Source organism: Cimex lectularius, unplaced genomic scaffold (assembly GCF_000648675.2).
Source record: "Cimex lectularius strain Harlan isolate CLEC.00 unplaced genomic scaffold, Clec_2.1 scaffold122, whole genome shotgun sequence".
NCBI classification, from domain to species: domain Eukaryota; kingdom Metazoa; phylum Arthropoda; class Insecta; order Hemiptera; family Cimicidae; genus Cimex; species Cimex lectularius.
The window spans coordinates 1,069,644-1,097,062 of NW_019392735.1; the positions used below are offsets into that span (position 1 = coordinate 1,069,644).

The 27,419-nt window shown below is 34.7% G+C and overlaps 1 protein-coding gene across 4 annotated transcripts in view; it reads left to right on the plus strand.

Moving 5' to 3' along the window:
* The window catches only part of LOC106660778 (prolyl 4-hydroxylase subunit alpha-2), a 55,565-nt gene that overhangs the window by 22,441 nt on the left and 5,705 nt on the right, over nucleotides 1–27,419 (plus strand). For 3 of the 4 annotated variants that reach the window (XM_014383696.2, XM_024226946.1, XM_024226947.1), the window contains exons 2-7: nucleotides 24,166–24,212; nucleotides 25,912–26,080; nucleotides 26,138–26,289; nucleotides 26,348–26,518; nucleotides 26,580–26,747; nucleotides 27,089–27,228. In XM_014383696.2, coding sequence (XP_014239182.1) covers nucleotides 25,914–26,080; nucleotides 26,138–26,289; nucleotides 26,348–26,518; nucleotides 26,580–26,747; nucleotides 27,089–27,228 — 798 coding nt within the window. In that variant the 5' untranslated portion in view covers nucleotides 24,166–24,212; nucleotides 25,912–25,913. Of the gene's footprint in view, nucleotides 1–5,176; nucleotides 5,294–24,165; nucleotides 24,213–25,911; nucleotides 26,081–26,137; nucleotides 26,290–26,347; nucleotides 26,519–26,579; nucleotides 26,748–27,088; nucleotides 27,229–27,419 lie in introns of those variants that run through there. The other variant, XM_014383695.2, reaches the window with a different exon arrangement.

Here is a 27,419-nt window from a genome sequence, read left to right on the forward strand (position 1 = left end):
ACGGAGATGGACTACGGGGTCTTCTTGCTCTCCTTCTGCAAAGGCGAGGATAACATCGAGGGTTTTATGAAAATGTTAATGCTCGTGGATGATAAGGGACTTATGATCAACGCAGAATCACATATAGAAAAGGCGAAGAAAAAAAAAGAAGCTAAGGAAATCGTTCGGGAGATCATGAACCTTGTCATACATAAAGCGGTTTTAAATTCTGAGGGCGTCGTCATCAAGACATTTACGAGAAATGAAACGGTTAAGGAACGAAAAAAAGCAAGAAAGTCTTCACGACGGACACCACGTGCTCAACAAGAGGAGAAGCTATTCGAAGAAGACGGCCTGTCAAGTGATGATATGACTAATGTTATATATATTCCAGCTGAAAATCCTGAAGCTGAGGTCACGTACCCTGAAAGGTACTACAACCCAATGTGGCACGTATGTATCCCATACCAATTGGTTTTCAAGTTGCTGAGCATTGCTTGCATTCACAAGCTTGGCTCCGATAGCATGCTCCGCGACCTGAACGAAAAATTAATTAATTTTTATGAAACGGAAGGAAAAGACGGTTATGTCAAGGCCTGCGTATTGGCCGAAAGCGAATTTTCGAAACTACTATTTGACACCATATCAATTTTCAGATGGTGCAACATGCCTTATTTTGTCGAATCACTAATCAGGAGTAGTTTCTTCACGACTCAAAACAGCTCTCTCGGACTTTAGCTTTCGTTTTAACATAGAGTTGCAACCGACGAAAGGGGCTTTTACAATTTGTTTATTGAAAACAGATCTTTAGCGAAAATGCATTAGAAAAATCAATCTGCTGGTAGCTCTGCCATCAACAATGCCGTTTTTCTGCCTTCTTAAAATTTAATATTTTGAGAGGAAACAGATCTGAAGCAAAAATAAACAAGCCAGTATTTTAACTACAAAAGTCTTAAATTCTTAAACTACAAGATTTTCCACTTTTCACGATCATACAAAAGCAAAAAAATTGTTGATCATATGGATGTACACAGGCTAAATTTTATATTAAAATCGGGAAATATATTTATTTTAATACCGGAAAAAGACAAAAAATGTAAATAAATGTTAATAGCAATTCATCGTTCCTCTTAATTATGAAAAAACAAAAACAGTCTAAATGTAGTTTATTATGTGAAACTGTGTTGGTTGGTTATTCAGTGTGAGATTACAATGGATAGATCCAATAGATAACCGAAAATTTAAAAAAAAAAATGAACAAAAAACAACAAATCATGAACATTCATGTAAAAAATATTATTAATGAATTTTGTTTTGCTAACAAATAAGTATATTTTATTACTTATTAGGTATTAAGTACCAGTACGTATGTGTAACTGCAGTAGAATACTGTAATAAAACCTACTCCAGAGGCTATGAATTACTATGTTTACTATTGAAATATATTTATGTATAATGCTTAACTATTTTATTAGTTCATTCCTGTAATTTCTCACATGAACAATGGAGTACAAAATGTTTTCCATTTTCACCAATTAGTAATTCATAAAAAAGCTTCTTACCATTATTTACAACTCAGTCATCAGTACTACCTAAATCCCAATCCAAAAGAAATGATCAGTGACCTCAAAAACCTTATCCGACGTCATACGCTGTTATCGGTTGCTGCCATTAATTGGAAAATCCTTGAAAAATTCCCCTGAAATGCCTGATTCTCATCCTTGAATGCTCCAATGTCATTCTGTCCCATCGATTCGTGTTCAGGCGTCATGACTTTACCATTCAACAGTGCGACAATATGGTAGGCATCAGCGCATCCTCACTTGAGTGATAAGAATACTGTTCGGGTGCTTCATTCGAAGGCAAGCCGAAGATCGAGTGTGGCATCCGGGTTTGCTCTGAAACTATCCTACAGTTCACTTATTACTCTTCCTAAAATCCTATCTGTCCAATAGGTATATTCAAGGACAATGCCGAAACGGGTGTGCCGCAAGGCATCGTCCTTTCTCGTTCTCTATTAAGTACATGCAGAAATTCACGATACAATACTTACCACATATGCCGACGATACCGCCATCTTCTCAGCAAAACCAAACTCTGTAGAGAAACTCCAGGACCATCTCTGAAGAGTGGTTCAAGAAATGTAGGATTAACGAAATCTAATCACATGTAAATACCATTCACTCTTCTCCTTTTAACCTGTCCTCTAATCTAATGCCACTCTGTTCCTCTACCGACACCCAGTGTCTTACGCTATTTGGGACTTTACATGTACAAAAGACTTCGAAACCCCACACTTGACTCAAAAGGATATAACTGAACAGACCATATAGGACAAAAGACCAACTGACAACAGATCGAAGCTCTCTGGGAAAAATAAACGTCTCATATACGCAACATTACTTCAACTAACACGGCGCATGGAATCGAACTATTTGGTTCAACCCAGAGCTCCAACCTCCAAAAAATTCAGCTAGTCCAAAACCCTTCGAACTAATGTCCAAGCCCTCTACTTCCTATTGAACCTTATTATCTACACCGACCTTCAAATCCCGCAAGAAGTCAATACAGAAGCCTTCATAAAACCCTGGACCCTCTTTCCAACCTCTAGTTGGTTAACTACTTTTCCACTGAAATAATGTAATAATATAAAATTAATAAAGATAGTAAAGTTGCTTGTAACAATCAACAATAATTGAACAAAAAATAGTAATAATAAATCTAATTTACCCAGAAGTGTATGTAGGTTTTCTGGACTGTTGGCTATAATCACAGTACCGTCAACATACTGTATGTTAACTGTTTGCCATTTTAATGCAGATAGTCATGTTATCTAGTACCTCAGCAAAAAACCTTTTGACGTACAGAGTAAAGAACATAGGCGACAAAAAGAATCACTGCAGGATTGCTTTAAATCTCTGTAAATTATTCGGAGACTGTTAGGATAAAACCTAATACTATGTAAATATTGATAACAAAATTTTGAATTTGAGTGGACTTTATTGTGGTTTTCACTTTAAAACAGAAAAATTAAATGAATTCCACCGGTAATTATTTACCAAACAATTGAAAGTTAAGGGAGTGCGAAATCATGTAAACTGCCTACGTCAAATACTATTTAACGGGGGCGTCTTAATAATAAAAGTTTAATATCTTTAATTCCGAGACATGAACGGTGTCTATACCTTATTATTAATTTTCCTACCGCTGATTTCAAACATTGCATTCGTCAGGACGAAAGTGGCAAGGCCGGACACGATCCATCCTTCCAGCTTCACGACTGTGACTTTCGACAATAACGAGACAAACAAACAACGGTGCACGATCCGGGTTATATCAAAGACCTATATAACGGCAAAACGTGAAAACGGCCGTTTTCCAATTGGTTCAAATCGCAGACCGGTATTATTGTCATTGTGGAAATGGTTTTGGAAAAGCTAGGCCGGTATGGACAAAGTTACCGATGGGGAGGCAAGCGTAAAACGGAACCTCAATGCTATTGTTCCTTTTGAAAAAGAGATAGCAGGTGTGATAGATTCATCTTCAACGGACGTTTGAAGCCTTAGAAATACATTTAATTGTACTGCGTGTCAGTTTGTTGTCCGCCCAGACTATTGGTCTCGATATTCAATTTGCCCAAGGTTTCATTTTTGATCATGATCAATCGTTGAGCCCTGGTACGTAACAATAAAACAAAAAGAACTGTTTTATCCTATTCTGAAAATTAGTTAAATATGAATGTTTCAATTTATATTGGCGTCTTTTGAAATTAAAATGCTAATATTTTCATATTTAGGTAAAGATCCAATGCTATACAAAATATAGCAGATATATAGGTAAAACAAAAAAAAGTATACTCAATTTTGTAATTTATTATTCTCAACACCTCGAAACTCGAGATGGACCATTCCCATTTGTACAAATAAATACGATCAGTATGAAAAATCCCGTAATAATAATATGTTTTTATGTTTTATGTTGTTTTTGTTTCGTTTCGGTTGGTAGGTAGGAAGGTAGAGGAAACAGACGAAACAGACAAAAATAAAGAGGCAGAAATACTAGTCACAAAAAGTGTGCTGGGCTAAGGGAAGAGAAACATATTAAGAAAGTGTTAAGAGAAAATAACAATAAGGCAGATCTTGGTTCACAAATAGAAAGGGAGTGTTAGAGACATAAAAGGGTATGTAGCGCTTTTTTGTTTTTTGTGTATGAGAGAAAAGAGAGAGAGAGAGAGAGAGAGAGAGAGGAGGTTTCTCGATAGAAAGAAAGAGATACAGACAGATAATTAGAGGTATATATATATATAAAGAGAGAGAGAGAGAGAGAGAGAGAGAGAGAGAGAGAGAGAGAGAGAGAGAGAGAGAGAGAGAGAGAGAGAGAGAGNAAAATTTAAAAAAATAAAAAGGGAGAAAGAAAGAGAGAGAGAGTGAGAGAGAGAGTGAGTGAGAGAGAGAGAGTGAGAGAGAGAGAGCGAGAGAGAGAGAGGGGTTGAGAGAAAGGGAGTGAGACAGAGTGAGGGTGAGGGGGACAGAGAGCTAATTAAAAATAAATTAATAAATTTCTCCATTTCGAATCTGATCATGTATGTGCTTTTTGTGATATAAACGCACAAAAAATTACTATATTTCCTTATTGTTCCCTTATTAAACAGATAATCTTTGATTTGCCAGAGGACAGTAATAAGAGTTGTATATTGATGGAACATATTTAACATTTATAGCAATTGATTGAAGACAAATTAAAATCAGTAAACAGTAAGACAGTAAACAAGTCATTTTAAATAATTTACGTGTGCATCTTATTTCAGTATTATACATATTTTGGTGCTTGTAATAATTGATTTGATGCCCTTCGGTTTAAATCATTGTTAGTACATTATTAAAAACAACCATTTCGACTGTTAAAAAGGTGATGGGAGTAAAATTGTAGAGGTTTCACAATCTCCTGCACACTTCAGCGCTAAATATTTCTTCCGCTGTCCTTTTTCTCCCAGTACAGTTTTCGACGATAAGGGATATCTCAGGAAAGAGGCTGATAAAAGACCGTGTAAAATAGGGTATCTTCCGACCCCGCAAGCTTTTAACGAAAAAAGAAAACCGGAAACTTCGCGAAACTTGCGCTTTTCTCCAATTCCTAGGCGAACGGAGGCTCCCCCTCCAGGTTGAGAAACCTGCTGCCTCCCGGTCGTTGAAACCGACGGCACTACGGCAGTCGATCGCCGCGAGTGGGTCTGTTTGGATAAAGAGTCATTGTTTGCTATAACGTATTTGAAACATACGCGTCCCGGCCGGATTCTATTCAACCTGGTGCTACCGTGAGTTTGGCCTTATTTTATTAACTATACAGCAGCAATAATGAGTAAAATATCAAACAATAATACATTGACACAGAAATACTTGTTCCTATTAAGATTTTCCCCATTACATAGGGTGTCCGATGATACGACTATCTTTCTTTAATTTGTTAAAAAACTTATATATGATAACCCCCACTATTATTTTTATAGTATCTTAGTTGTCTGAACCAGCCAGAACAGACTGTTGTCTGATTTTTCCCATAAATCAACAGTTTATAAAATTAAATTAAAAGTTTACAGTATAAGATTTTTAAAGTGTAACGTTTAATCATTAAATAATAATTTTACAGACTCTACAAAAACATACAATTTATAGCTGTTTCATACATTTCAAAGAATATCAACCATTGTTTGTTTTCTTTTACAACATAGCATTATTTATATAACCTATCATAATATTGCTGTCTTTTTACGGCGTTTGAAATGTTTTTAGCCACATCATTCATTCAAACTGAATTATGCATTTATTCAAATACAACTACTCTTTTATCTTTTATTTCCAAACTTCAAATCAATATTTGCCCCTACACTTCCCGGACAAAATTATTAAAATAAAACTTTAAAATTATTAGTTTTAATTTTAATTAATTTAATTACTTTGGAATTCAAAAAAAAATTCTAGTTTTTGAAAATACGATTTTTGACATTATTTTCATACAAAATTTATTTGTGAAAAGGGCTTAAGGCCAATTTGAAAGAAAAAAAAACTCAGTTCTTTCTTCAGGCTTAAAAACAAAGGGATAAGGCCAATTTGAAAAAATTCGCTTAGTTCTTTCTTCAAGTTTATACATAAGTGGATAATGTCAATTTGAAAGAAAAGAAAAACATCTGGTTCCTTTGTCAAGTTTAAAAATAAGAAGATAAGCCCCATTTGAAAGAAAAGAAAAATACACAGTTCATTCGTTAAACTTAAAACCTTAATTAATTGTAAAATATTAATTGGTCAAGCGGACCACGAAATTAGTGAAATTAGGGAATTAAAACTTAGGATAGGGCACTTTGATAGAAAAGAAAAATACTCACCTTTGAGTTCACGGAATATATCCCCTTTATCAGGACTTTGAAAATATTGTTAATAATTTACAAGCTTAGAAGTACAGTTCTGAATCTTATGGTTACCTTTAAGTTTTCCTCCTTGCACCACTATTTAAATTACTTTTGGTGCAACTCCTTGGCGCTCCGGTTATTCAGGGGTGCGCACACTTTTGGGACTATATTTTTGCATAGGATGATGCCGTGAAGTAGATTAGTGGAAAGAAGACATGATAGATTAAATCGTTGATAAGAATTTGAGTTTTCCGTCATGGAATAATTGAAATCTCTCGTCTGTTTTGTAGTACAATTTTCTCATTTATTAAGTTGAATCGTGTGATTGTTTATAAGTGTAGAATGATTTTTATTGTTGTTTGAGGAACGGTATATGTACAATTCAATGCTGTACGCCAAAATTTTTGCCACGTAAAGTCAGCCAAATCGAAATGAGAGGTTGGTCCGTTAGATCGCAAATGTTTTTGGAATTTCAATTTGTTTTGACCAATTATTCACGAATATTTATGAATTATAGTTACATGTGGAAAATCACAAAATAAATTACTTAAACTGTGGGATGTAAAAATGTGTGGTGATTAGTGACCGTTAATCGATATTTATTTAGATTCGTGAGATGCGGTCTGGTGTGATGTAGGTTTCAGAAAAACATTTTCTTTATCGTGCCAACGTTTCGATCTTTATTGAGATCGTCTTCGGGACCCGGGATTTACAAACATTGTTTACATTTAACAAATATATCCACATCCTAAATGTATTTGTTAAATGTAAACAATGTTTGTAAATCCCAGGCCCTGAAGATGATCTCAATAAAGATCGAAACGTTGGCACGATAAATAAAATGTTTTTCTGAAACCTACATCACACCAGACCGCATCTCACGATTTCTAAATAAATGTGGGATGTAATTTAAGAACAAATTAAAAATTGTTATATAAAATTGGGGAACTTGTTATTGAACAATTACTGCGAATATTATGAGATTGACAGCCAAAGTATAATTTGTCATTTAATGTCATATTATATATTAAATTTGGATATGGATCCGTATCGTAGTGAAAAAAGTTAAGATCTTTGAAATTATGTGATCTCAGGTTTTTTACGCACGACATTAAATAATTTATTCTCTGATATATTTACTTAATTGACACTTATAGAATTAATAAAAATTAAATTTACTCCTGACTCACAAAATGAATGAAACTTGTTCGTCCTCTCACTCGTTCTACCTTTCTCTCTCTCCTTTCTCTCTCTCTCTCTCTCTCTCTCACTCTCTCTCACTCTCTCTCACTCTCTCTCTTTTCCTTAAAAAAAGAATGTATACATGTACCATAACAGCACATACGCAAAGTTGTTTTTATTGCTCTAATAATTATTATCTTATATTATTATTTTACAATTTACCAATTACATAGCAGGTTATACATGAATAAGCATATTGAGTCTCGTTGGCTCAATAAATGTTTTATTTAAAAAAGTCTTGGTTTTTGTTTACTTTTTGATCACTGAGTATGTAAGTATATTTATACAAGTGTTATGTATTATGAGAATATTATGTGTTTAGATAACTGATCAAAAAATTTGTATTTTATTTGTTAGTACCCTGAGGAAGGTAAGTATAAGCTGAAAGCTTGGCATAATTCAATACTCTGCTTCATTTGGACCACTATTCTGATCCCTCACCTAGATAATTCATTTGATTTCAAAAAGGATAGCGCTACAATGCTAGAAATGGCATCTAATGAATATAGCAAAATTTCTGTATACCTAAACGCGATTGATCATGGTCTTTTTAACTACTCGTCATTGTTGAAACCATAGAAAACCCGAATTTAACACAAAAACTCAATTGGATTAGATTTTTATTTTAAACCGTGCCTTTAAGGTTCAGGTAATTTTACAAATTTACTAGCTGGTAAAAGAAGAACATGAGGAGGAGAAACGTCCTTTCATTAGTTTCACTCTTTAAAACGGATTTGGTCGGATTTGGAAATGTAAAAACGAAGACTGCTACAAAGACAATCGTTGATCTGTCTGCGACAAGATTTAGAAATTTCCAAACTGCTATGGACTGAAAACCTACTTATCACTGTGATTATGAATGATTGTATCTTACCGATCGAAAATGAAACTACTACTTTTACGGATTACCGTGTCGTGGTGAAAAGAAGGTCATTAGAACAAGCGTACTTCTCCATTCTACAGAAACGATTTGAATAATGGTCATGGAAAAGCGTTTACCCTTTGCACACAATCACTATAAATGTGATTTTTTAATTTTGTGTCGTAAGTCGTGAAAAAGGAAAGTATCATCAAAAGGTCAAGTGATGTGTCTGCAAATTACTTTTAGCGCATAGCACGAATGAAAAAAAAAGATGAATATCTTTCTAACGTTAAAATAATATAACACCAGGTACATTTTACTGATAGGGTGTCAGATTTTTTTCCACTTAAATATTTTATGTTAAGCAACTCGCAGCAACCGCGTTTGTATTCACAGCGCGATACCGTCAGTGTACAATTAGCTGAGATTTTGCAAGCTGCAATTATTTGTTTCTCAGTTTTCTCTCTCCGGAGACGTGATCATTTCCGGTTGTCATCATGACGCTTCTCCCTTCGAACAACTTATATTGTTGTGAACGTGATGCATGTACGTAAAGCAAACGCAAATTGCCCAACTTTTACAATCTAGGAATTTTCTAAATGGTGTTTATAAAATAATAAAGTTTAGGTTCTTCTTAGAAATAAATTTCTTCTAGCCTTTTCGGCGCTGTTGAAAACTTACGACTTTCCATCAAACGTTTAGGATTTTAGTCAAAGAAACTTTCTCCCCGAGTTGCCATTCTCCCGATCGGTCAACGAAATTTGTTATTAATTTATTGCTAGCTATGTCACGCAGTAATTTCATATAATTTATCATTATCAAAGGCCCAAATGGATTAGGACCGCCCCCTAGTATTTTTTACCCATTCGTTCTATTATATTTATAAAAAAGATAATGAACTTCCTAGTTCTCTGGACTATCGATAAGGAAAACAATAATAATTTTGTAGTGTGTCGGTTGATAAAAACGCAATTAAAAAATCAAATTACAAAACGCCATGTTTTTCTTTTCTTGATGATCAAAAGAATAATTAGGATTCTTTACTATTATTGTCATTGTCAATAATGTCTTATTATTATATTATTAATAACTTAATTAAGAAATCTAAATAGGAAATACATACATTTTTTAATAAGGGTTTCTATCTTACCAATTGCTGCCTTTAAGTAAGAAGCTTTGAGTAGAGTAGGCCAAAAAACAATTTACTTCACTTACATACAGTGACTCACAGATTTGTTCACATCAGTAAACAATTAAATTCACTAATTTCGTGGCCCGCTTGACCAATTAATACACTACAATTATTTAAGGTTTTTAGTTGAGATGAAAAAAAAGTTAATGGCACGAGCGGGATTCGAACCCACGATCTTCGGCTAGATACGCCGCTGCTCTACCACTTGAGCTATCGTGACCTCGATCCACTCGGACACCAACTTCCNTTGTAAAATGGCAAAAAGGAGGGAAAACTCATAAGGTGGGGTTGAGATAGAAAGTTGACGTCCGAGTGGATCGAGGTCACGGCTCAAGTGGTAGAGCAGCGGCGTATCTAGCCGAAGATCGTGGGTTCGAATCCCGCTCGTGCCATTAACTTTTTTTCATCTCAACTAAAAATCTTAATTAATCAGTAAACACTTTTCTATTATCTCTAGTTTGCAAATCCCGTATTTTTAATCCAGACAACAGTAATAGGATTGAGTTCGTTGAACTGTTGGTAAACAAACATTTACCCTAATAATCTTTATTTATGTTTATACCTTTGAATTGAGCCAGTTTATTACGAGTCTTCGTGTGAACAGTTTTGTGACTCGGGTTACTTCATTACAAATTTCGCAAAAACCATTCAATAATTCGTCTCAAATTTGTTATCAGGTATCATCAATTTATTTATTTTTCTAACATATTGAAAATATTTCCTTTCCTTAATGGTTATGATCTATTCTGTTTAATTACAGTGTGAAGTAACCCGTACCGTAAGTACAGTAATTCAACATTTTTGAAAGATCAAATAATAAAATCTCTACAAGAAGGACTTCCTTATCGTGAAATTTCAAAAAAATATAAATTGTTATTATTGGGGTAATAACAAAACTTAAAAGATCCTCCGGAATTTACGATAGTTGTTTTAAAAAGAAGAGGAGTTGTCATAAAACAAAATTTTCCGACGCCTAAAGGCTTTGTATCTGCGCTCCGTTCGATCAGGACAGGTTGACGATGCTGTCCAAATTCAGCATAGGCCGCATGATAATGATAATATGGATGTCAGTGCTGAAACTAACGGAGATATTTACGTGAGGCCGGATTAAGAGCGACGGGAAAAGTGAAGAAACCATTGCTGATCAAACAGTGGCCTGCTGAACGTGGTTTTAATGTCATGGAATGGCCCCCACAGTCACCTAACCTTAATCCAATTGAGCACTTGTGGGGAAAACTAAAAAATCTTTAGCCGATGCTGCAGGAGAGGCTTCAAACTTCGATCAACTTTGGGAAAAAACTCATATTGAATGGAACCTAATTGATCCAGAACAGTACACAATCTCGTGAGAAGTATGCCCAGAAGGACTGATGCAGTTTTGAAAGCCAAAGGAGGACATATAAAATATTAAAAGACTTTCTATGACACAATCATATTATCGTTCGCACACGGTAATTTCTTTTATATTATTTTAATAATCATGATAAAGGAACAATTAACATTAATTTTTTGGGTGTTTTTTGTTTTAAGATAAATGAAATTATTTAAAAAAACTACGTTTATTTGATGTCCTACAATTGTTTTGTAAAGTAAATAATGATATAACCCAATTTGCATTCAGCTGTGAACGAATCTGTGAGTCAATGTATTTCACGGTTATTACGTATCAATTCGTTTTTATTTATGTGTTTAAAGGAAAATGAAATAAAAAGTAAGCTTATATTAAATGAGATTAAATTTATAAAACGTTAGAAAAACCCTACGGCGCCTCCAGCAAAATAGGCCGAAAACATTGTTGTTACAAAAACTTTTGTTTTTTCAAATTCTCTCTCAAAAAAGTCTCGGATTAAAAAATGAAAGTAAGTTAGAGTATTAGCAAGGAAGAAGGTTAATATTCACTTCTGCTTCCTCTCCAATAAAAATCTGAGTTTTTTTAGTAACATCAAAAATATTTTTCTGAAATTGGTCGCTTTCCAACAGCTTCCGATTTATGTTCGAAAATCACAAAAATCGTGATAACTTTTATATGACCACCGATCTATAAGAATCTATTTAGGGGTAGAACCGTATAAAAAAAGGTACCTTTGTATTATTGTCACTAACCAGGCCTCGGTAAATAAATCTGAACGGGAGATATAATTTTTTAAAAATTTCGTTTCTATATTTCTCACTTCAGATGACATGAAAAAGAGAGAGTCATCTTCCCATAGGTTGTAAAATCGTTGAATTTGATAAAATATAGAGGAGTTATGAATTTTTATGCATTTTGCGATTTTTTGTTGATTTCAACCTTATTTTCCTATTTATTGTAACATAACATTTAAACATTGTTGACATACAATAGACGTAGATAAGTTAAAGTTTCTAATGGTTGTAATTCCATGCAAATCGAATAAAATCTGTAGGAATGAATAATTTTTAAGTGGAACACAGCACGTCTTAGCAAAAAAATAAAAAAATAAATAACCCAGCACAAAAATGTGTATTATTTGTTTAACATAAGAATTCGTATTTAAGAGCTTTAAAGAATGCTTAAAACAAACCTGAATTGTTTATGTAAAAACAATTAGTAACACTATTTATATGTCACATTTGGAAGAACACTCAGACACGTGTCTAATATTTTTCGACCTAGTATCATTAAAAATATTTTTATAGAAATCGGTGCTCCCACGGCCTTAATGTTCTTGTACTAGGGATTTTTACATTTAGAACCGTTTTTGAGTTTTTTAACAGTTTACCTTTTTTTATATTTTACGATTTTCAATTATCACTTTTAAATTCTTCAAAGCTCTCAAAGATTACTTCTCTTACTCACACTGTTGAGCCGTTTCGAAAACGCCAGGTCGGTACAAGCATAAATAGGTACGTGTCGATTTAATGTTTTGTGAAATATTTTCACCGCATTTTAAATCCGAGGGCGTCAGCCTCGCATGCTCTAGCGGTAGCTCTCCCTGTTAATAATTAGAAAATCGTATTATTTATGGGTTTTGGCCATCTGCTAATAAACATCACTCAATTCCACTGAGACAGGCGGCTTCTACCAAATCAACTCCCTACAAACAAGCTCCAGAACGAAAACTAATGGACGTGTCATTCTACTTGTCTCTTTGGGCATTTGAAAAATCCAATCGAATGCTTGTTACGCCTGTAATTTTAGCTGTACTTACATTTTTCATCGAGAGTGAGAAATAAAAAGAAAATACAACAAATATTTTTTTACACAGGATCCTCTTTTCTGAATTATTTTGTGACTATTATTTTAATATGTTTTCTCATAATGAAAAAATACTATATATTTAATATATAATATTTAATAAAATAAATATATTGAAAAAAATCTATACATCTGATTTATTAACATGGTAGAGATTAGTAGCTCCCAGCATCATTTTTCTTTTTGTTTATGAGGATAGGAAGATAAAAATGTAGGTCCTTCACCCCGCAGACCACATGGAGAAATCTCACAATCAAACAGTAATTAAAGTTAGAGATTGTTGGTCTGCCGAGTTGGTGAACATTTGTTAAACTGATGAACGCTTCATCATTCAACTGGATCGGTCTGGAATTGTTAATTTAAACTTAAAACCACTGTATGTGTTGACAATCTTTAATAAACATGAAACCAACGGCGAAATCAATTGTTTCGTTTGATTTTTGTTTAAAAAAATTCATCTGTGAAATTGATTGTGTCATTAAAAAAATTTCCCTTTATATTTACAGTGTTGATACAATGTAGGAGACCTGTTTACGTATGATTATTATTACATATTAGATATTTTATTTTCCTACGTAGCAACACGAATCCAATGATATAATAAACTGTTCAAATAAATTGCCAATTTTGAGGTATTTTTTCCTAGCATTTGTACATTATTTTTATTAGAAATTATATTAAGATTGGTTAAAAACTATTGTTTTTTACTGAAGGAAAATTTCATTAAGGAATTTTGAAAAATAACAAACAAAAGGTTTTAATCCCATAGTTTAGTTTATTGGACACAATAATTGTTTTAAACAATTAATACCGTGTATAATGTTCTCTGTTAACTGAAACCTACCTGTTAGGCATATTGTTAATAACGTTGTCACTAAGCAATTTCACCCCATACACGTTGGAACGCTGCGCTCAGTTGTTGCAAGCTGCGGATGGTGATAGAAAAGCTTTCTCTGCATCGCATCCCACATGTGCTCTATAGGATTGAAGTCTGGAGACACTGGGGGAAGGGGCAGAATGGGAAATTCCAAGGTTTTCTAAACACTGATGAACAACTCTGCCTCTATGAGGATTGGCATTGTCATCCAGAAATTGAAAATCCCTGCCAATGAGATCACTGGTTTGAGGGATGTATTCCTCAATAATTCCTTGGGCATAAAGGACAGCGGTGAGGTTGCCTTCAACAATGAGAGTTCGTCCTCCAGAGAAAATCCCAGCCCTCACACCACCTCCTCCAAACTGCACTGAAGGGAGCACAAACTGGGGCATTGTACGGATTCCCGTTCTCGGTACCCGGTGGTACTTCGGCGCCTGCTGTCACTGTACTGACAGAAACGCGACTCATCAGTAAACATAACAGCATTCCAATTGGTGATCTCTTCTAGGCGCTCGCTGCCCAATATTCTCCTCAGTTGCTGGTGGCCGGCTGGAGCTGCAGGACGTCTCAATGGGCATACTATATGAGGCCAGTTACGAATCTTTTGTGTTGATAATGGGTAATAAATTGGTTGCGCCTATTCGAGTGCGCTGTGCACGCAGGTGTACGTAATGTGCTCGATTGGCGGCTTTTACCGTAGGCAGTCCCCTCTAAGGGGTGGTTAGCAATTCCACTTTAAATGAAACCGCGGCTGCAGCAGATCCGGAAGTTACTACGCTGGTAGATAGAGTGGCCTTCTCTATCTAGGGAGTGCGCGGGAAACCAGGCTGATGTATTTTGGCCCTTTGCGCGCGGCATTCAGTTCGATGCTTAATGCGAACTAGACCCCTTGGAATGGGCAAGCGGGGAGCGAAGTTGTCCTGGCCCCTCTACACCAATGCTGCGGCAGTAGCACACTTCTGTTCTATGCGGAGGTGCGTCAGCTCTCATCTTGAGAATCAAAACGTCCGATAAGGCCTATGTGCCAAGTGTGGACGTTAAAGATCCTCATTGTCCTTTTGAGGACGACCGAGTATACGGGAAAGCAATGCACCATATTCTCCTGACATGATGGTGGCGGGCTGTTGCTGCGGATCGTCTCAAAGGGGCATACGATGTGATGCCAAAACATCTTGTACTTCATTTAGGATCTAGCGAGCACTATGGAAAGAGTTTCGTCTCGCAGCAAGGACAATATTAATATCTCCCTTAGCGTCATAAGGCGCTGAGATCCAATACCAGCCTCCTATTGGCACTTCCAGTTTCTCGGAATCGGGCTACTGCCAGGGAGACCACACTGAGAAACGCCAACTGCCTGTGCGATATCCACTTGTCGGTGACCTCGATGACTCGTTCTCACAATAATATTGCTAACTTTTGGTTCATGATGGTGTCTTTCCATGGTTAAAGACAATAAATCTACATTAAAATGGAAAGTAAATCCGTTATTAAAAGTGAGGATTAACATTTGTTTGTTTTTTGTTTGTTTCTATTTTGTTTTATCCAACTTACAAGAATATATCCATTAATTTAATTAAAATTAATAGAATAAGAATAAATTACAAATATCCCTATTCATTTTTCGAGCAGTTTATATTAACTTTGAAATACATGAACCAACAAGAAGAAAAGTTAAAAAAATTCTTGGTTCTAATGCCCATTTAAGTTAAACCTAGATTTTTAGATATAAGATAATTAGATTTTTTTTCTACTTTGTACTGTAAAAATTCATCACTTGTTAAATTTTTGTGTACAAAAGTAATTCATGTGTTGGAAAAAGATGTGGATTTGGCAAATTTTCAAGAGATAGAGGGCGTCATTCCAATATATAAAATATGTTCTTAACGCGACCGGTTTTGCAAGATTATTTCTAACATCTTCAGGTTCTAACATGAACAAAACAACAATTAGTTATTATTGATATGAATATTCAAAGTCAAGGTGTCATTTTAAAGTCTGACCTTGTTAAACTCTATAAATATAAAACAAAATATAATATATAAAACATTTTGGCAATAGAATTTGTCCCATTGACTTGACTGACTAGTATAGTTTGATGTAAACGACGATAGAATAACCTTAAAATAGGTTTGTTGGCCACAACGGTCTCAACACTGACATAGTCCACGCACGTCACGGGACGCCGATTTGAAAAGACTTTGTGCACTCGTCAGTAGGCTTTTCATGATGTGAGGACTTGGAGTCCATTATGTTATTAAGGCAAATTAAGGTCGGATCACTAGCTGTTTTGTTTATTTCCAACTGTTCCAACCAATTTAATTGTCAGCCCAAAGTGTACGAAGAACTTTTTTTGTTTGGTCAAGTAGATGAACGTCTGTGTTAAATGGTCCTTGAACTCGGAAAAGTGTGAGAGGTAGGAGGTGTTTTTTAAATCGCTCACTAAATGTTCTGCCTGTTTGGTCCATGTATACCGAAATGCAACTACGCTTAAATATTGCACTTCTTCGGAACCATTTGTCCAATGTGTCCTTAAGGAGGGAACAATTCTGGCTTAGAGGGCCAGAGCTATTGAAGGTACACCTACATTATTATTGTTGAATATTTTCTTGTTTTTATTGGAAAGGAGACCAATAAAAGGTAAACAACGTTAAGTTACTACTGCCCTGTTTTTTCTTAATATTTTATTACAATCTCCAATTTTTGATTACAATTTGTAATTTGATGAACTCAGATATATTTACAGCTTTTACATATTTATATTGAGGGGAATAAATAATCAATATTATTCTCTCACTTCACTTCAATAAATAACTCCTCAGAAATGAGTTCGCTGGGCCATTTCCTCTTGAGATGTTTTATGGGGGTTGTTGGATGGGTTCTGTAAGGCAAGGCTTGGGCGAGACTAGTTTTTTCACAACTTTTTTGATTAGCATGCACAGCATGAACAGCATGGAAAGACCGTCTGCCGGAAGTCAACCAAAAAAGAAAGAAAAAATAAGAAAAAAATTCAGGGCTTGTTGATGTAAGGAAAACAATGAAAATGTTATTATACATACAATTTACTATTAATGTTGCAATACATACTAAGCTATTACCAGTTTAAATTTTGTTTTGACTTCATTTATTTGTATCTATAATTGTACATGTATTATATACAACCAGTAGATTGGGTAATTTGTGTTTGTGGCATTACGGGCGTTATCGAGAAAGCTACCCATTGGCGGCCGCTCTGGATTAATAAAAGGATATTAAACATTTAATAGGTCTCTTATCCATATTCTTATCAGACTTTTACGTGGTAATTGTGGAGAATGGAGTAATCGTATTTGTGTGTTAGTGTGATTTTTTAATTTATTCTGAAAACGTCTGTAATATGTTTTGATGAATGAAAAAACAGTTAGCATTTGAAGATCTCTGTGAAGTGTGTTATTGTTTACGCAAAAAGGGGCAGAAACAATTAGTCTTAAAATTTTGGATTGAAAACTTTTTAGTCTTTGAATATTGGAATATTTGGCCGATCTATATACTTGGCACCCGTACATCCAAACAGGTTTGAGTAGGTTTGTGTATGTCGAAAGTTTTGATTTTAATGGTAATTTTGAATTTTAAATTTAAAAAATTATCTTACAGTTAAAACATACGCATAAATTTATAAAAATAAACNCCGTCATTGAACAGGAAAATGAAATACAAGCCACCATCGGATGGCATCTCTTGGCACAGAATAAGAAAATCCCGTCACTTTTTAAGACTTCGTTACTTTTGACGATGACATTGTAAACTTATATGTATCTTCCTTCTAAGCGAGAACCTCGGATTTTAAAAGTTGAAATGTACTAATTCAGATCTGTAAAACCGTGCTTCACGTACTGAGCAAGAGCCTGACTTTGATGATTTTTCGATAGGGCGAGACTATTGGGGTGATGGGGGAGGTTATTGAGGAACCTGGTAAATTTTTGGGGAATTATATTTTAGATAAATGATGTCGCTCGTTAATGTGGATTTACCACAAACGCATTTCTTCTTCATGCCATCTTCAGTGGGAACTTTACGCCAGCTATGTTACTAAAATGGTACAGAAAACCAACGGGTTCCTCTCTGAAGATGGCATGAAGCCGAAACATCTTAATATTTTTCTGAGATGTTATTTAAATATTTAAAGTTAATTTGGGGCTGTGGCGTTGCGGGCGACCGAAGGTGCTATTGGGATCCTTTGCTACCGCGGACATTGATGGGTTGTGGACGAAGGTAGTGTGTGCACATCATCAGAGTGGTCTGTTAAATATTAACTCCCTTGGGGAGGGAATGCTGCTAAGTGTCGCTCCGAGTGCCTTTTTTATTTTATTTATTGTGTTTACAATTTCCATCATTGGGCATAATTTGCTCCTTTGCCACGGAAAAGATATGCAATAAGTTAAAAACTTAATATATGCATAAGATGTTAATTACGAACAAATACAAAAATGCGAATGAGACGAGATTATATTTTATAAGTTTTGTTTCTATTTTGTACGTTTCATTGCCTTGATTTAATTCATGGAACGGTTCGTTATGGTAATTTCTCGGCTCTCCCCGATTAGATTGATAGGCGTTTTTAATTGAGCGGAGAACTGGCCCGTTTAAGGACGGAGAACCGAGTTCTAAACTTCTTTTCTTTTTAGAAATAGAAGCTCAAGGTCCAAAGTAAAGTAGGTTTGTACGAAAAATGAACCGACGTGACCCCCTGAGGACCCAAGTTCCCGAGGGACACGACACGATCCCTTTAACGTCAATCTTTCTAACCGAGTTAAAGAAAATTGACATAAACCCTCCGGGCCGGGAAATATCACGAAACGTCGTTATAACATCCGCAAATGCGATTAGTTATTTAACAATTGCCGTATTCCGAAGATTAACGGGGGATTTGGTAAATAACCGAGGCTTAACAATTAATTTCAGGGTTTTTAGTGTAGTCTAGAGGATTTGCTAAATTAACCTTAACACCACAGTGCACGTTGAAAATCTTTAATGGACATGAAACCAGCTCCCAAACCCTGCTATGACAATTGCCTCGTTTGATTTTTGTTTAAAAAAATCCTTTCTGGAATTGATTGTGTTCATTAAAAAAAATCTTATCTTTATATTTACAATGTTTATACAATGTAGGAAACCTGACATAATATTTTGAAACGGCATAGAACTATCATTTTCCCCTTGAAAGCTTTTCAAAAAGCTCTATAGAAGAAGAGTCTGGTTTGGTAGAATGCCATTAAAATCCCCCCTCTGTGAGCGTAAACCCCTCTGTTAAACTAATACGGATGGCTAGAAGAAACATCAGCATTGAAAGAACAGATGTTCGGAATGTCAGTGAAAGTCCGTTTATTGGTTTTCACAACGAAATACAATATTTACTTACTGTAAACGGCGACTGTTTAGAAATTTTTTGAAATCAGGTATAAACGATAGATTTTGCAGTGTTTGAAGTATATACCTAACTAACACCTTAATAAAATTTAAGAAATTATGTAAAACAATGCTTGTTCGATTTCTATTTTAATTACAAATCAAATTCTGGGGTTAATGCATTTTTGGTTTTCTACGAAAATACGTCAAACAAGCTTTTCGGCGGATTGTTATCGCAATGCAACGGTATGACAAATTGAATTTGTGTGCTATAAATTATTGATTTAATTAAACAAAAGTCGCTTTTCCGTAATATTATATAGATAAAATAGTTTAACGACTGTAGATCTGGTCTTAATTATGTAAAATTAAATTCACTAGTTTTCGTGGTCCGCTTGACCAATTAATATATTTCAATTAATTAAGGTTTTTAGTTGAGATAAAAAAGTCAGTGTCACGAGCGGGATTCGAACCCACGACCTTCGGCTAGATACTCCGCTACTCTACCACTTGAGCTTTCGTGACTTCGATCCTTTCGGACACCAACTTCCCATCTCAACCCCACCTTTCGAATTTTCCCTCCTTTTTGCCATTTTTCGGGTTCAAATCCCGCTCGTGACACTGACGTTTTTATCTCAACTAAAAACCTTAATTAATTGAAAGATATTAATTGGCGAAGGGGACCACGAAAACTAATAAATTAAATAAGTTAAAATGAAGTATATTTTCACTAAAGCCATTTCATTTGTCGCCGAGAATCAAATCGATTACACGACATTCGATAAATGGCAAAAAGGAGGGAAAAATTCAAAAGGTGGTGTAGAGATGGGAAGTTAGTGTCCGAGTGGATCAAGGTCATGATAGCTTAAGTGGCAGAGCAGCGGCGTAGCGAGTCGAAGATCGTGGGTTCGAATCTCGCTCGTGACACTGTCTTTTTTATCTCAACTAGAAACCTTAATTAATTATGTAAAATGTATTTCTTTGAAGTTTTTTGTTCTTAGTGGAAAAGAAAATTGGAATAACTGATCGAAGACTACGATGCAAAAAATGTATTGAACGCGGATGAGATCGGCCTATTTCTTAAATGCATCCCTGATCGCCCCATGTGCTACAAAGGGAGAAATGCCATGGAGGCAGGTATTGCGATAACCATTTTGTTAGCTACTGGCATTGGTGGTTCGGAAAAGTTGAAATCATTATTGACCGGAAAATCTGTAAACCAAGATGTTCCAAAAACACATCGGGCTTGCCGAAAAGCGTGGATGACGAGCGACCTGTTTAGTGAGTGGGTGACATCATTAAATACGGAAATGCCAAAAAATAAAAGGCGAATCCTTCTTAAGTAATGCAAAAATCTCAGCCCAGTACTATCGCGATCCTCCAACCGTTAGATCAAGGTTTTTAATGCATTTTATCGAATAGAAGTAGCCATGCAACTCCTAAAGAACCCTAGAAGAAGGTATTGATAAAAAAACACATTGCTTATTGGAATGAATATTTGCGGAGAAGCATGGCAAATCTTGTGGTTTGCTACAGGAGAATATCTCCGCCATTGAACAGGAAAATGAAATACATGCCTCCAGCGGATGGCATCTTTTGGCACAAAATAAGAAAATCCCGTCACTTTTTAAGACTTCGTTACTTTTGACGATGACATTGCAGTTACTGGAATACTTAAGAAAAAATTTTCTTTATGCCAACATTTCGATCTTTATTGAGATCATCTTCAGGGCTCAAAGTGTTTGTCTTCTCTGTAATTGTGCCATTCTTGCGTGTCGTGTTGAGAGTACCCCACTTTGAGCCCTGAAGATGATCTCAATAAAGATCGAAACGTTGGCACGATAAAGAAAATGTTTTTCTCAAACCTACATCACACCAGACCGCATCTCACGATTTCTCAATAATTATAAATTTAATCGGAAGAAAAATCTGACACTTTTCTGAAATAACCGAGTTCAAAGATACAAGTTCAAATCGTCTTCGAATTACTCCTAAATACTTTTCAATACATCGACAATTATCTCACATTTTGTAAATTGAAAGTTGGGCACCCAATCATAATGAGCTCTAATCATTTACTTTAAGAATGGAAAATTTAAAAATCTATGTAAAACCTGAATTCCTATCAGAAAGACATTAAAATGAAATAAATTTTGAAAATATGTTAAAAGTTCATTGTACAATTGTAGGAGATATTAATATAATATATTTTCTTCAATTACCCCTATTTTCTGATGAAAACTTTGAATTATTTACTAAATATGTCAACAAACTTGGCACCATAATCCCCGAAACAAATTATGCATTGAAATCGAAAAGATATATGTAGTAAATTCCTAACTCCTAATGTAAGCAAGGACTCCAAAATCCTTAATATCGACCAATCAAGATTCCTGGGTAGAAGAACTGCTGTTGAGCGGAAACACCTCTACATGTAAGTTCAAAGAACTCAAAGTTGAAATCACCTCTGTATGTTGAAAATAAAGTTTTCTAAAAAGGAATCAAGAAATAAGTTAGTTTAATTTGTACGTACATACACATACAAGCACATAACACACCGTACGATAACTTTAGATCTTGGTGGAATTTATGCTGTTTTTGCTTATCAAAAACCAGTTTTTGTAGGTTTATACTAAATCCTCCCCTCCTCGCATTATTGCGATTCGTATAATTAAAGCTTTACTAAATTAGGCGCACCATTTACTATGTATGCTTCGGGGCTTCAAGTTTAATGAAAAAAAGTATCTTGGCAGTACACATTCAGATTCAATTAAATTTTCATTGACTTTACTTTAACTTCTTAACAAACGAAACAAGACTCATAATTTATGTTGTGAGTTAATACTATTATTATTTCAATTAATTAATCTTTTTTATGTAAAGTATTGGTTGAAATGAAAAAGCTAGTGTCACGAGCGGGATTATTATTCATGCACATCAAGGATTAGGACTCACAAATCATCCACAACGGCTAATAAAATTTAAGCATGGGTAGTCTCTGTCAAGGGGTTTTGCAATTGAAAGTCGGCCCCTCTTGAATAACGACTTCAAGAAGATGGCTGAGCCCGATTTTTCTGCCGTCCTTCCTTTACCTGAGAACCTTGGCAGGTGTCATGGGGATTTAACTGTTTTCTTAAATCGTTACTGGAATATCCGATTTGGAATCCAGAACAGGCTTTGCTCATTCTAACGTGTCCTGCGGCTAATGCATTGTGTGTTTTCTGCGTTCTAAAAACAAAAGCCGGGTTTTGTTATTTAACGTATGTATTTAACCAAGTTGAATTTATTTTCGAAAAGTATTGTTAAAGCATAGTAAGAAGTCTGACCACTGGGTGAGTGCTCCTCGTGTTCATCAAGTTTAATTGTTTTGTCTTCACGGCTTTTTACTATTGTAATTGCTCGACAGATGAAAAAATCAATTTAAACAAACACATATAAATTCAATAGTGATAATTATTAATAACTTGATAATTATTTGGAGGTCGTGAGATGCGGTGGTGTGACGTAGGTTTTAGAAAAACATTTTTTTTATCGTGCCAACGTTTCGATCTTTATTGAGATCATCTTCAGGGCTCAAAGTGTTTGTTTTCCGTGTAGATGTGTCATTCGTCTGTCGTGTTGAGAGTGCACACAGGGGCAATACTTACATTTAGTTACTTTGAAAAAACAAAATATTTAGCCTATAAAAAGAGGGTTGAGATGGGAAGTTGGTGTCCGAGTGGATCGAGGTCACGATAGCTCAAGTGGTAGAGCAGCGAGCGGCGTATCTAGCCGAAGATCGTGGGTTCGAATCCCGCTCGAGCCATTGAATTTTTTATCTCAACTAAAAACCTTAATTAATCGTAATATAGCTTGAATATTGACCTTTGTGCCTGGCAGGCAAAAAAATAAATACAGTAAATAAATAAATTAAATAAATAAATATTGAGCTTTAATAGACCTTGGAAAATTAATCAAATATTTAAAAATGATTGTAATGTAATAATTACTTTATTGTCGAAATGAGTAATTCAAGAAGAATGAAATTGGCGATTTTACAGCATTATTATCGGGTGAAATAATGAATCTCGGCTCTAAAAGAGACATGAATTGTTGTAAAAGCGTTATCTATTATTATGAAACAAAGGGTGCTATTTTTAACGTTATGATTAGAAGGATTTCTATGATGTTTGAGCTAAGGAGATTCCAAAAACTATTAGAATTGTTTAATACCTATGTGTAAAGTGCATTTGTACATTCGATGTGGTTATTTTCAATAGTTGAAACATTAGTTTTAATTGGAAATGGAGAATGAGCCATCAACGTTGGACCAGTGCTTATGCTCAGGGGCGTTTAACTTGATCGTTTTATTGTTTTAGCAAGTTATTTTTGTTCCTTGTTAAGGTTGGTGCTTTGAGTCAGTTGTTTCTATTACGATGAATCTCCTGTTACATTTCCTCTTATGCAATTCTAAGCTATTTTCCCCCGAGAAGGAATCTAATTGCTAATCAACCATCTACAAAATAACTAACATTTTATTCTGCCGATTAAGCTCTTATCTGCCGCCGACCTGTTTACATGCCAACAATAAGAAACGTACATTTTCTAGTGAAAATCGTATAACACGACGGGGAAATTTGTAGACGACAGACTGCATATCACGACGTCTGTAGAAAGCCATTTCGGAACATCTTCCTTTGACTTAAAACTCTTAAAACCCATCGGACACTTTCACTTCCTCAATCGTGTGTGGCCGTGAGCCTTTAAGGACTGTACCAATTCTCACGAAATTTGTACTATAAATGCTTAACACTGATTGTCACTGTATTCATAAAAATATATAAAACACACTGAATATCGCTTAAATAAATACAACCAAAACAACTAATGTTTTTCTATAAGTTATGATTATTTGAAGATCGTGATCACGATCATTAATTAACGTCACTAAACACCACACAGTTTACTATTTGTATGATGTAAGATTGTTTACAAATTTATTTATTATTTTTCTGTTTGCTTTTTGTTTCAGAACTTAAACAACCGCAAATCTGGGCTGTGTAACTTAAAACTCCGGACGTAAGTTATTTTTTACCATACAGATTATCTTCGGCTTTGCTGATGGGGTTTTCTTTTGGAGAGCATTAGTTTATCCGAGATTTGTAGAAAGTCACAGGGTCATTCGTCCTTTCGACCTACGGCTACGATAAGAGAATGACCCCTTTTTCCCCGGATGAGATCCCCTCATCACTATCTTTTGAATTCGGCATAATATTTTAATATTTTAGAAATAAGATGAAACATATATCTAAAGAGTGGGTGAGAGACACTGAATGAGAAAGGAGAGAGCGAGAGAAAGGAGAGAAAGGAGAGAGAGAGAAAGGAGAGAGAGGGAGAGAGAGAGAAAGGAGAGAGAGAGAGAGAGAGAGAGAGAGAGAGAGAGAGAGAGAGAGAGAGAGGGAGAGAAAGGGGAGAGAGAGAGGAGAGAGAGAGGAGAGAGAGATAGAGAAAGGAGAGAGTGACAGTGAGTGAGTGAAAGAGTATTTGATGGAGGGTTAAAGACACTTAGGTAGAGATAGAAGAAATAGATGGATAGTAAGATAGAAAAAAAGAAAGATTGATTGAAAGAGATGTAGGTAGAGTGAGTGAGAGCTATTATAATTAATTTTTTTAATTTTGTTATTATTATTTTTTCTGTATTACTTTTGTTAGGACAATTGATTAGTTTAAAAGGTAACCCTTTAAAGTAGTGAACGTAATGCTTAGTTGCAAAATAAAAAGTCTGCTAATTTAAAACAAAAGGGTAAGTGAGAGCTACAAATCGGATCATTCTATTAAAAATATTTAATGAAACAGCAACTTCTAACAAACAAAATGTTCAAGCTGTAGTCCCAAAAGTAGGAAAAAAAGAAAAAGAAAAAATTAAACATCCATATGATACATCTGAGATAATCAGACCAGTTTGCTGATATCTTTCATAATATAACTAACTATTTTCAAGATGTGTAGTTTATTCAAAATATTTTGCTTCTGTTTTTCAGTAAGCTTAAAACTCCTGCCTAATCTATACAAATAAATTGAATTCAACATTTATATTGAACACTCAACATTAGACATTTTTCAATTAATTAAGGTTTTTAGTAGTTTAATTTAATTAGCCAAGCGGACCACGAAATTAGTGAATTTAATGAATTAAATGAAGTACACTTCACTAAAGCTCTCCGAGGCCTTTTCATTTGTCGTCGAGAATCCAATCCGATTACACGACATTTGAAAAATGGCGAAAAGGAGGGAAAACTCATAAGGTGGGGTTGAGATAGGAATTTGATGTCCGAGTGGATCGAGGTCACGATAGCTCAAGTGGTAGAGCAGCGGCGTATCTAGCCGAAGATCGTGGGTTCGAATCCCGCTCGTGCCATTGACTTTTTTCATCTCAACTAAACACCTTAATTAACTGTAATGTATTAATTGGTCAAGCGGACCACGAAATTAGTGAATTAGACATATTAAAAATAAAAGGAAAAAATTAAAAATAGGAATGAAATATGAAAAAGTTCCATAAACCATTCAATTCAAACTTGATTTGATGGGTTTTTAAAATGATTGTAACACTTAATATTTTACAAGTTAATTAATAATTTTGATGACCATGTCAGTGCTTTTCCTATGTTCCTCTAATGCATTTTGGCAAATCAAAAAGTTCCGTTAATAATAATCTTATTTCTGACTGATCAAGAATACACAGGCCACTCAACCAAAGTTTTAACTTTGTTCACAGTGATGTGGGGGACGGTTTTGATTGTGGCTTCGCTTGCGGTTCTCACAAAAGCTGACTACTATACAGCTCTAGCAGATCTTGAAGACTTGCTAGAAACTGAAGCTGTACTAATAAACACACTTGATTCCTACATTGAACAGCAGGAAGTTCGTTTACAACAGCTTAAAAAGTAAATATGATTTTTAACTTGTAAAAAAAAATTATAACATTTCTATTTTTAATTCAGCAAAGTGAAAGATTATAAAAAAGAACATAGTGTAGCCAGCGGGGATGTAACAAATTACTTATCAAATCCTATCAACGCCTACCTTCTTGTTAAACGACTAATAACAGATTGGAAGTATACCGAAACTTTGATGAACGATGCTGTGGCAGAAGGTATTTGTAATAAATCTACTTTAAAATGTTCTGATGATTAATTTACCTCTTTTTTTAGATGCAATTAAAAATATCACTAACATTAAAAAATACATGAAGTTTCCTACTGACGAAGATCTAACTGGTGCAGCTACAGCCTTAATTCGCCTGCAAGATACCTATGCCATGGATACGTCTTCAGTTGCAAGAGGAGAGTTGAATGGAGTGCAGTACACGACTCAACTAAGCTGTAAATCATTACTACAATTTTCATTGTTTAGATTCATTTCTTTAAATTTATTCTATTTCAGCAAGCGACTGCTTCGAACTAGGACGGCAGTCATACAATAAACAAGATTTTTATCACACAATGCTCTGGATGAGAGAAGCCTTAACAAGACACGAGAGGGAGTTAAATAGAACAGAAACAACTAGATCCGATATTTTAGAATACTTAGCATATTCAACGTACATGCAAGGTAAACATTTCATGGTGAAACATTGTCAATTTGATCATGTCTGATCATAATTATTTGTTCCTTTTGTTTGGCATTGTGTCATATCCAGCAAATGGGTTCTTTTATTAATTGTAACTTTTTTGTACATTTGTAAAATTTAAAGTAGTGCTAACATACCTTTCACCTCAAAACTATCAAGAATAGGCTAAAAAGAATGATCGTTCAAGCTTTGGGTATTTTTTTGCAGATATGGACAGTGCTTGAAGAATTTATGAAATTAAACAATTCATGTTTTCCTTATTGATTTGATAATAAATATAATAATAAAATATAAATAATTATTAAATAACATTGAATTATAGGCAACCTTCAAAGTGCTCTTGAAATGACAAATGAACTTTTAGAGATTATTCCTGACCATCCAAGAGCTTTAGGGAATAAAGCTTATTACAAAAATGCCATTGATAAAGGAGAACTTGAAAAGGAAGTGCAGGATGATGAGGTAAATTTGTCATTAAATAAAATCTGTGTCATTGCTTAATTACTTGCTTCATACTTTACTTGATTTTCATTTCTGTAGTTTTCCTAGCTTGCCATCCTGTCCGTAATACCACCTATTTTGATGTTTGTATTTTGCGTGTTTGGTCATGTCTATTCGGTTTTTAAACTGAACTTATGAATCGTTTAATCTAT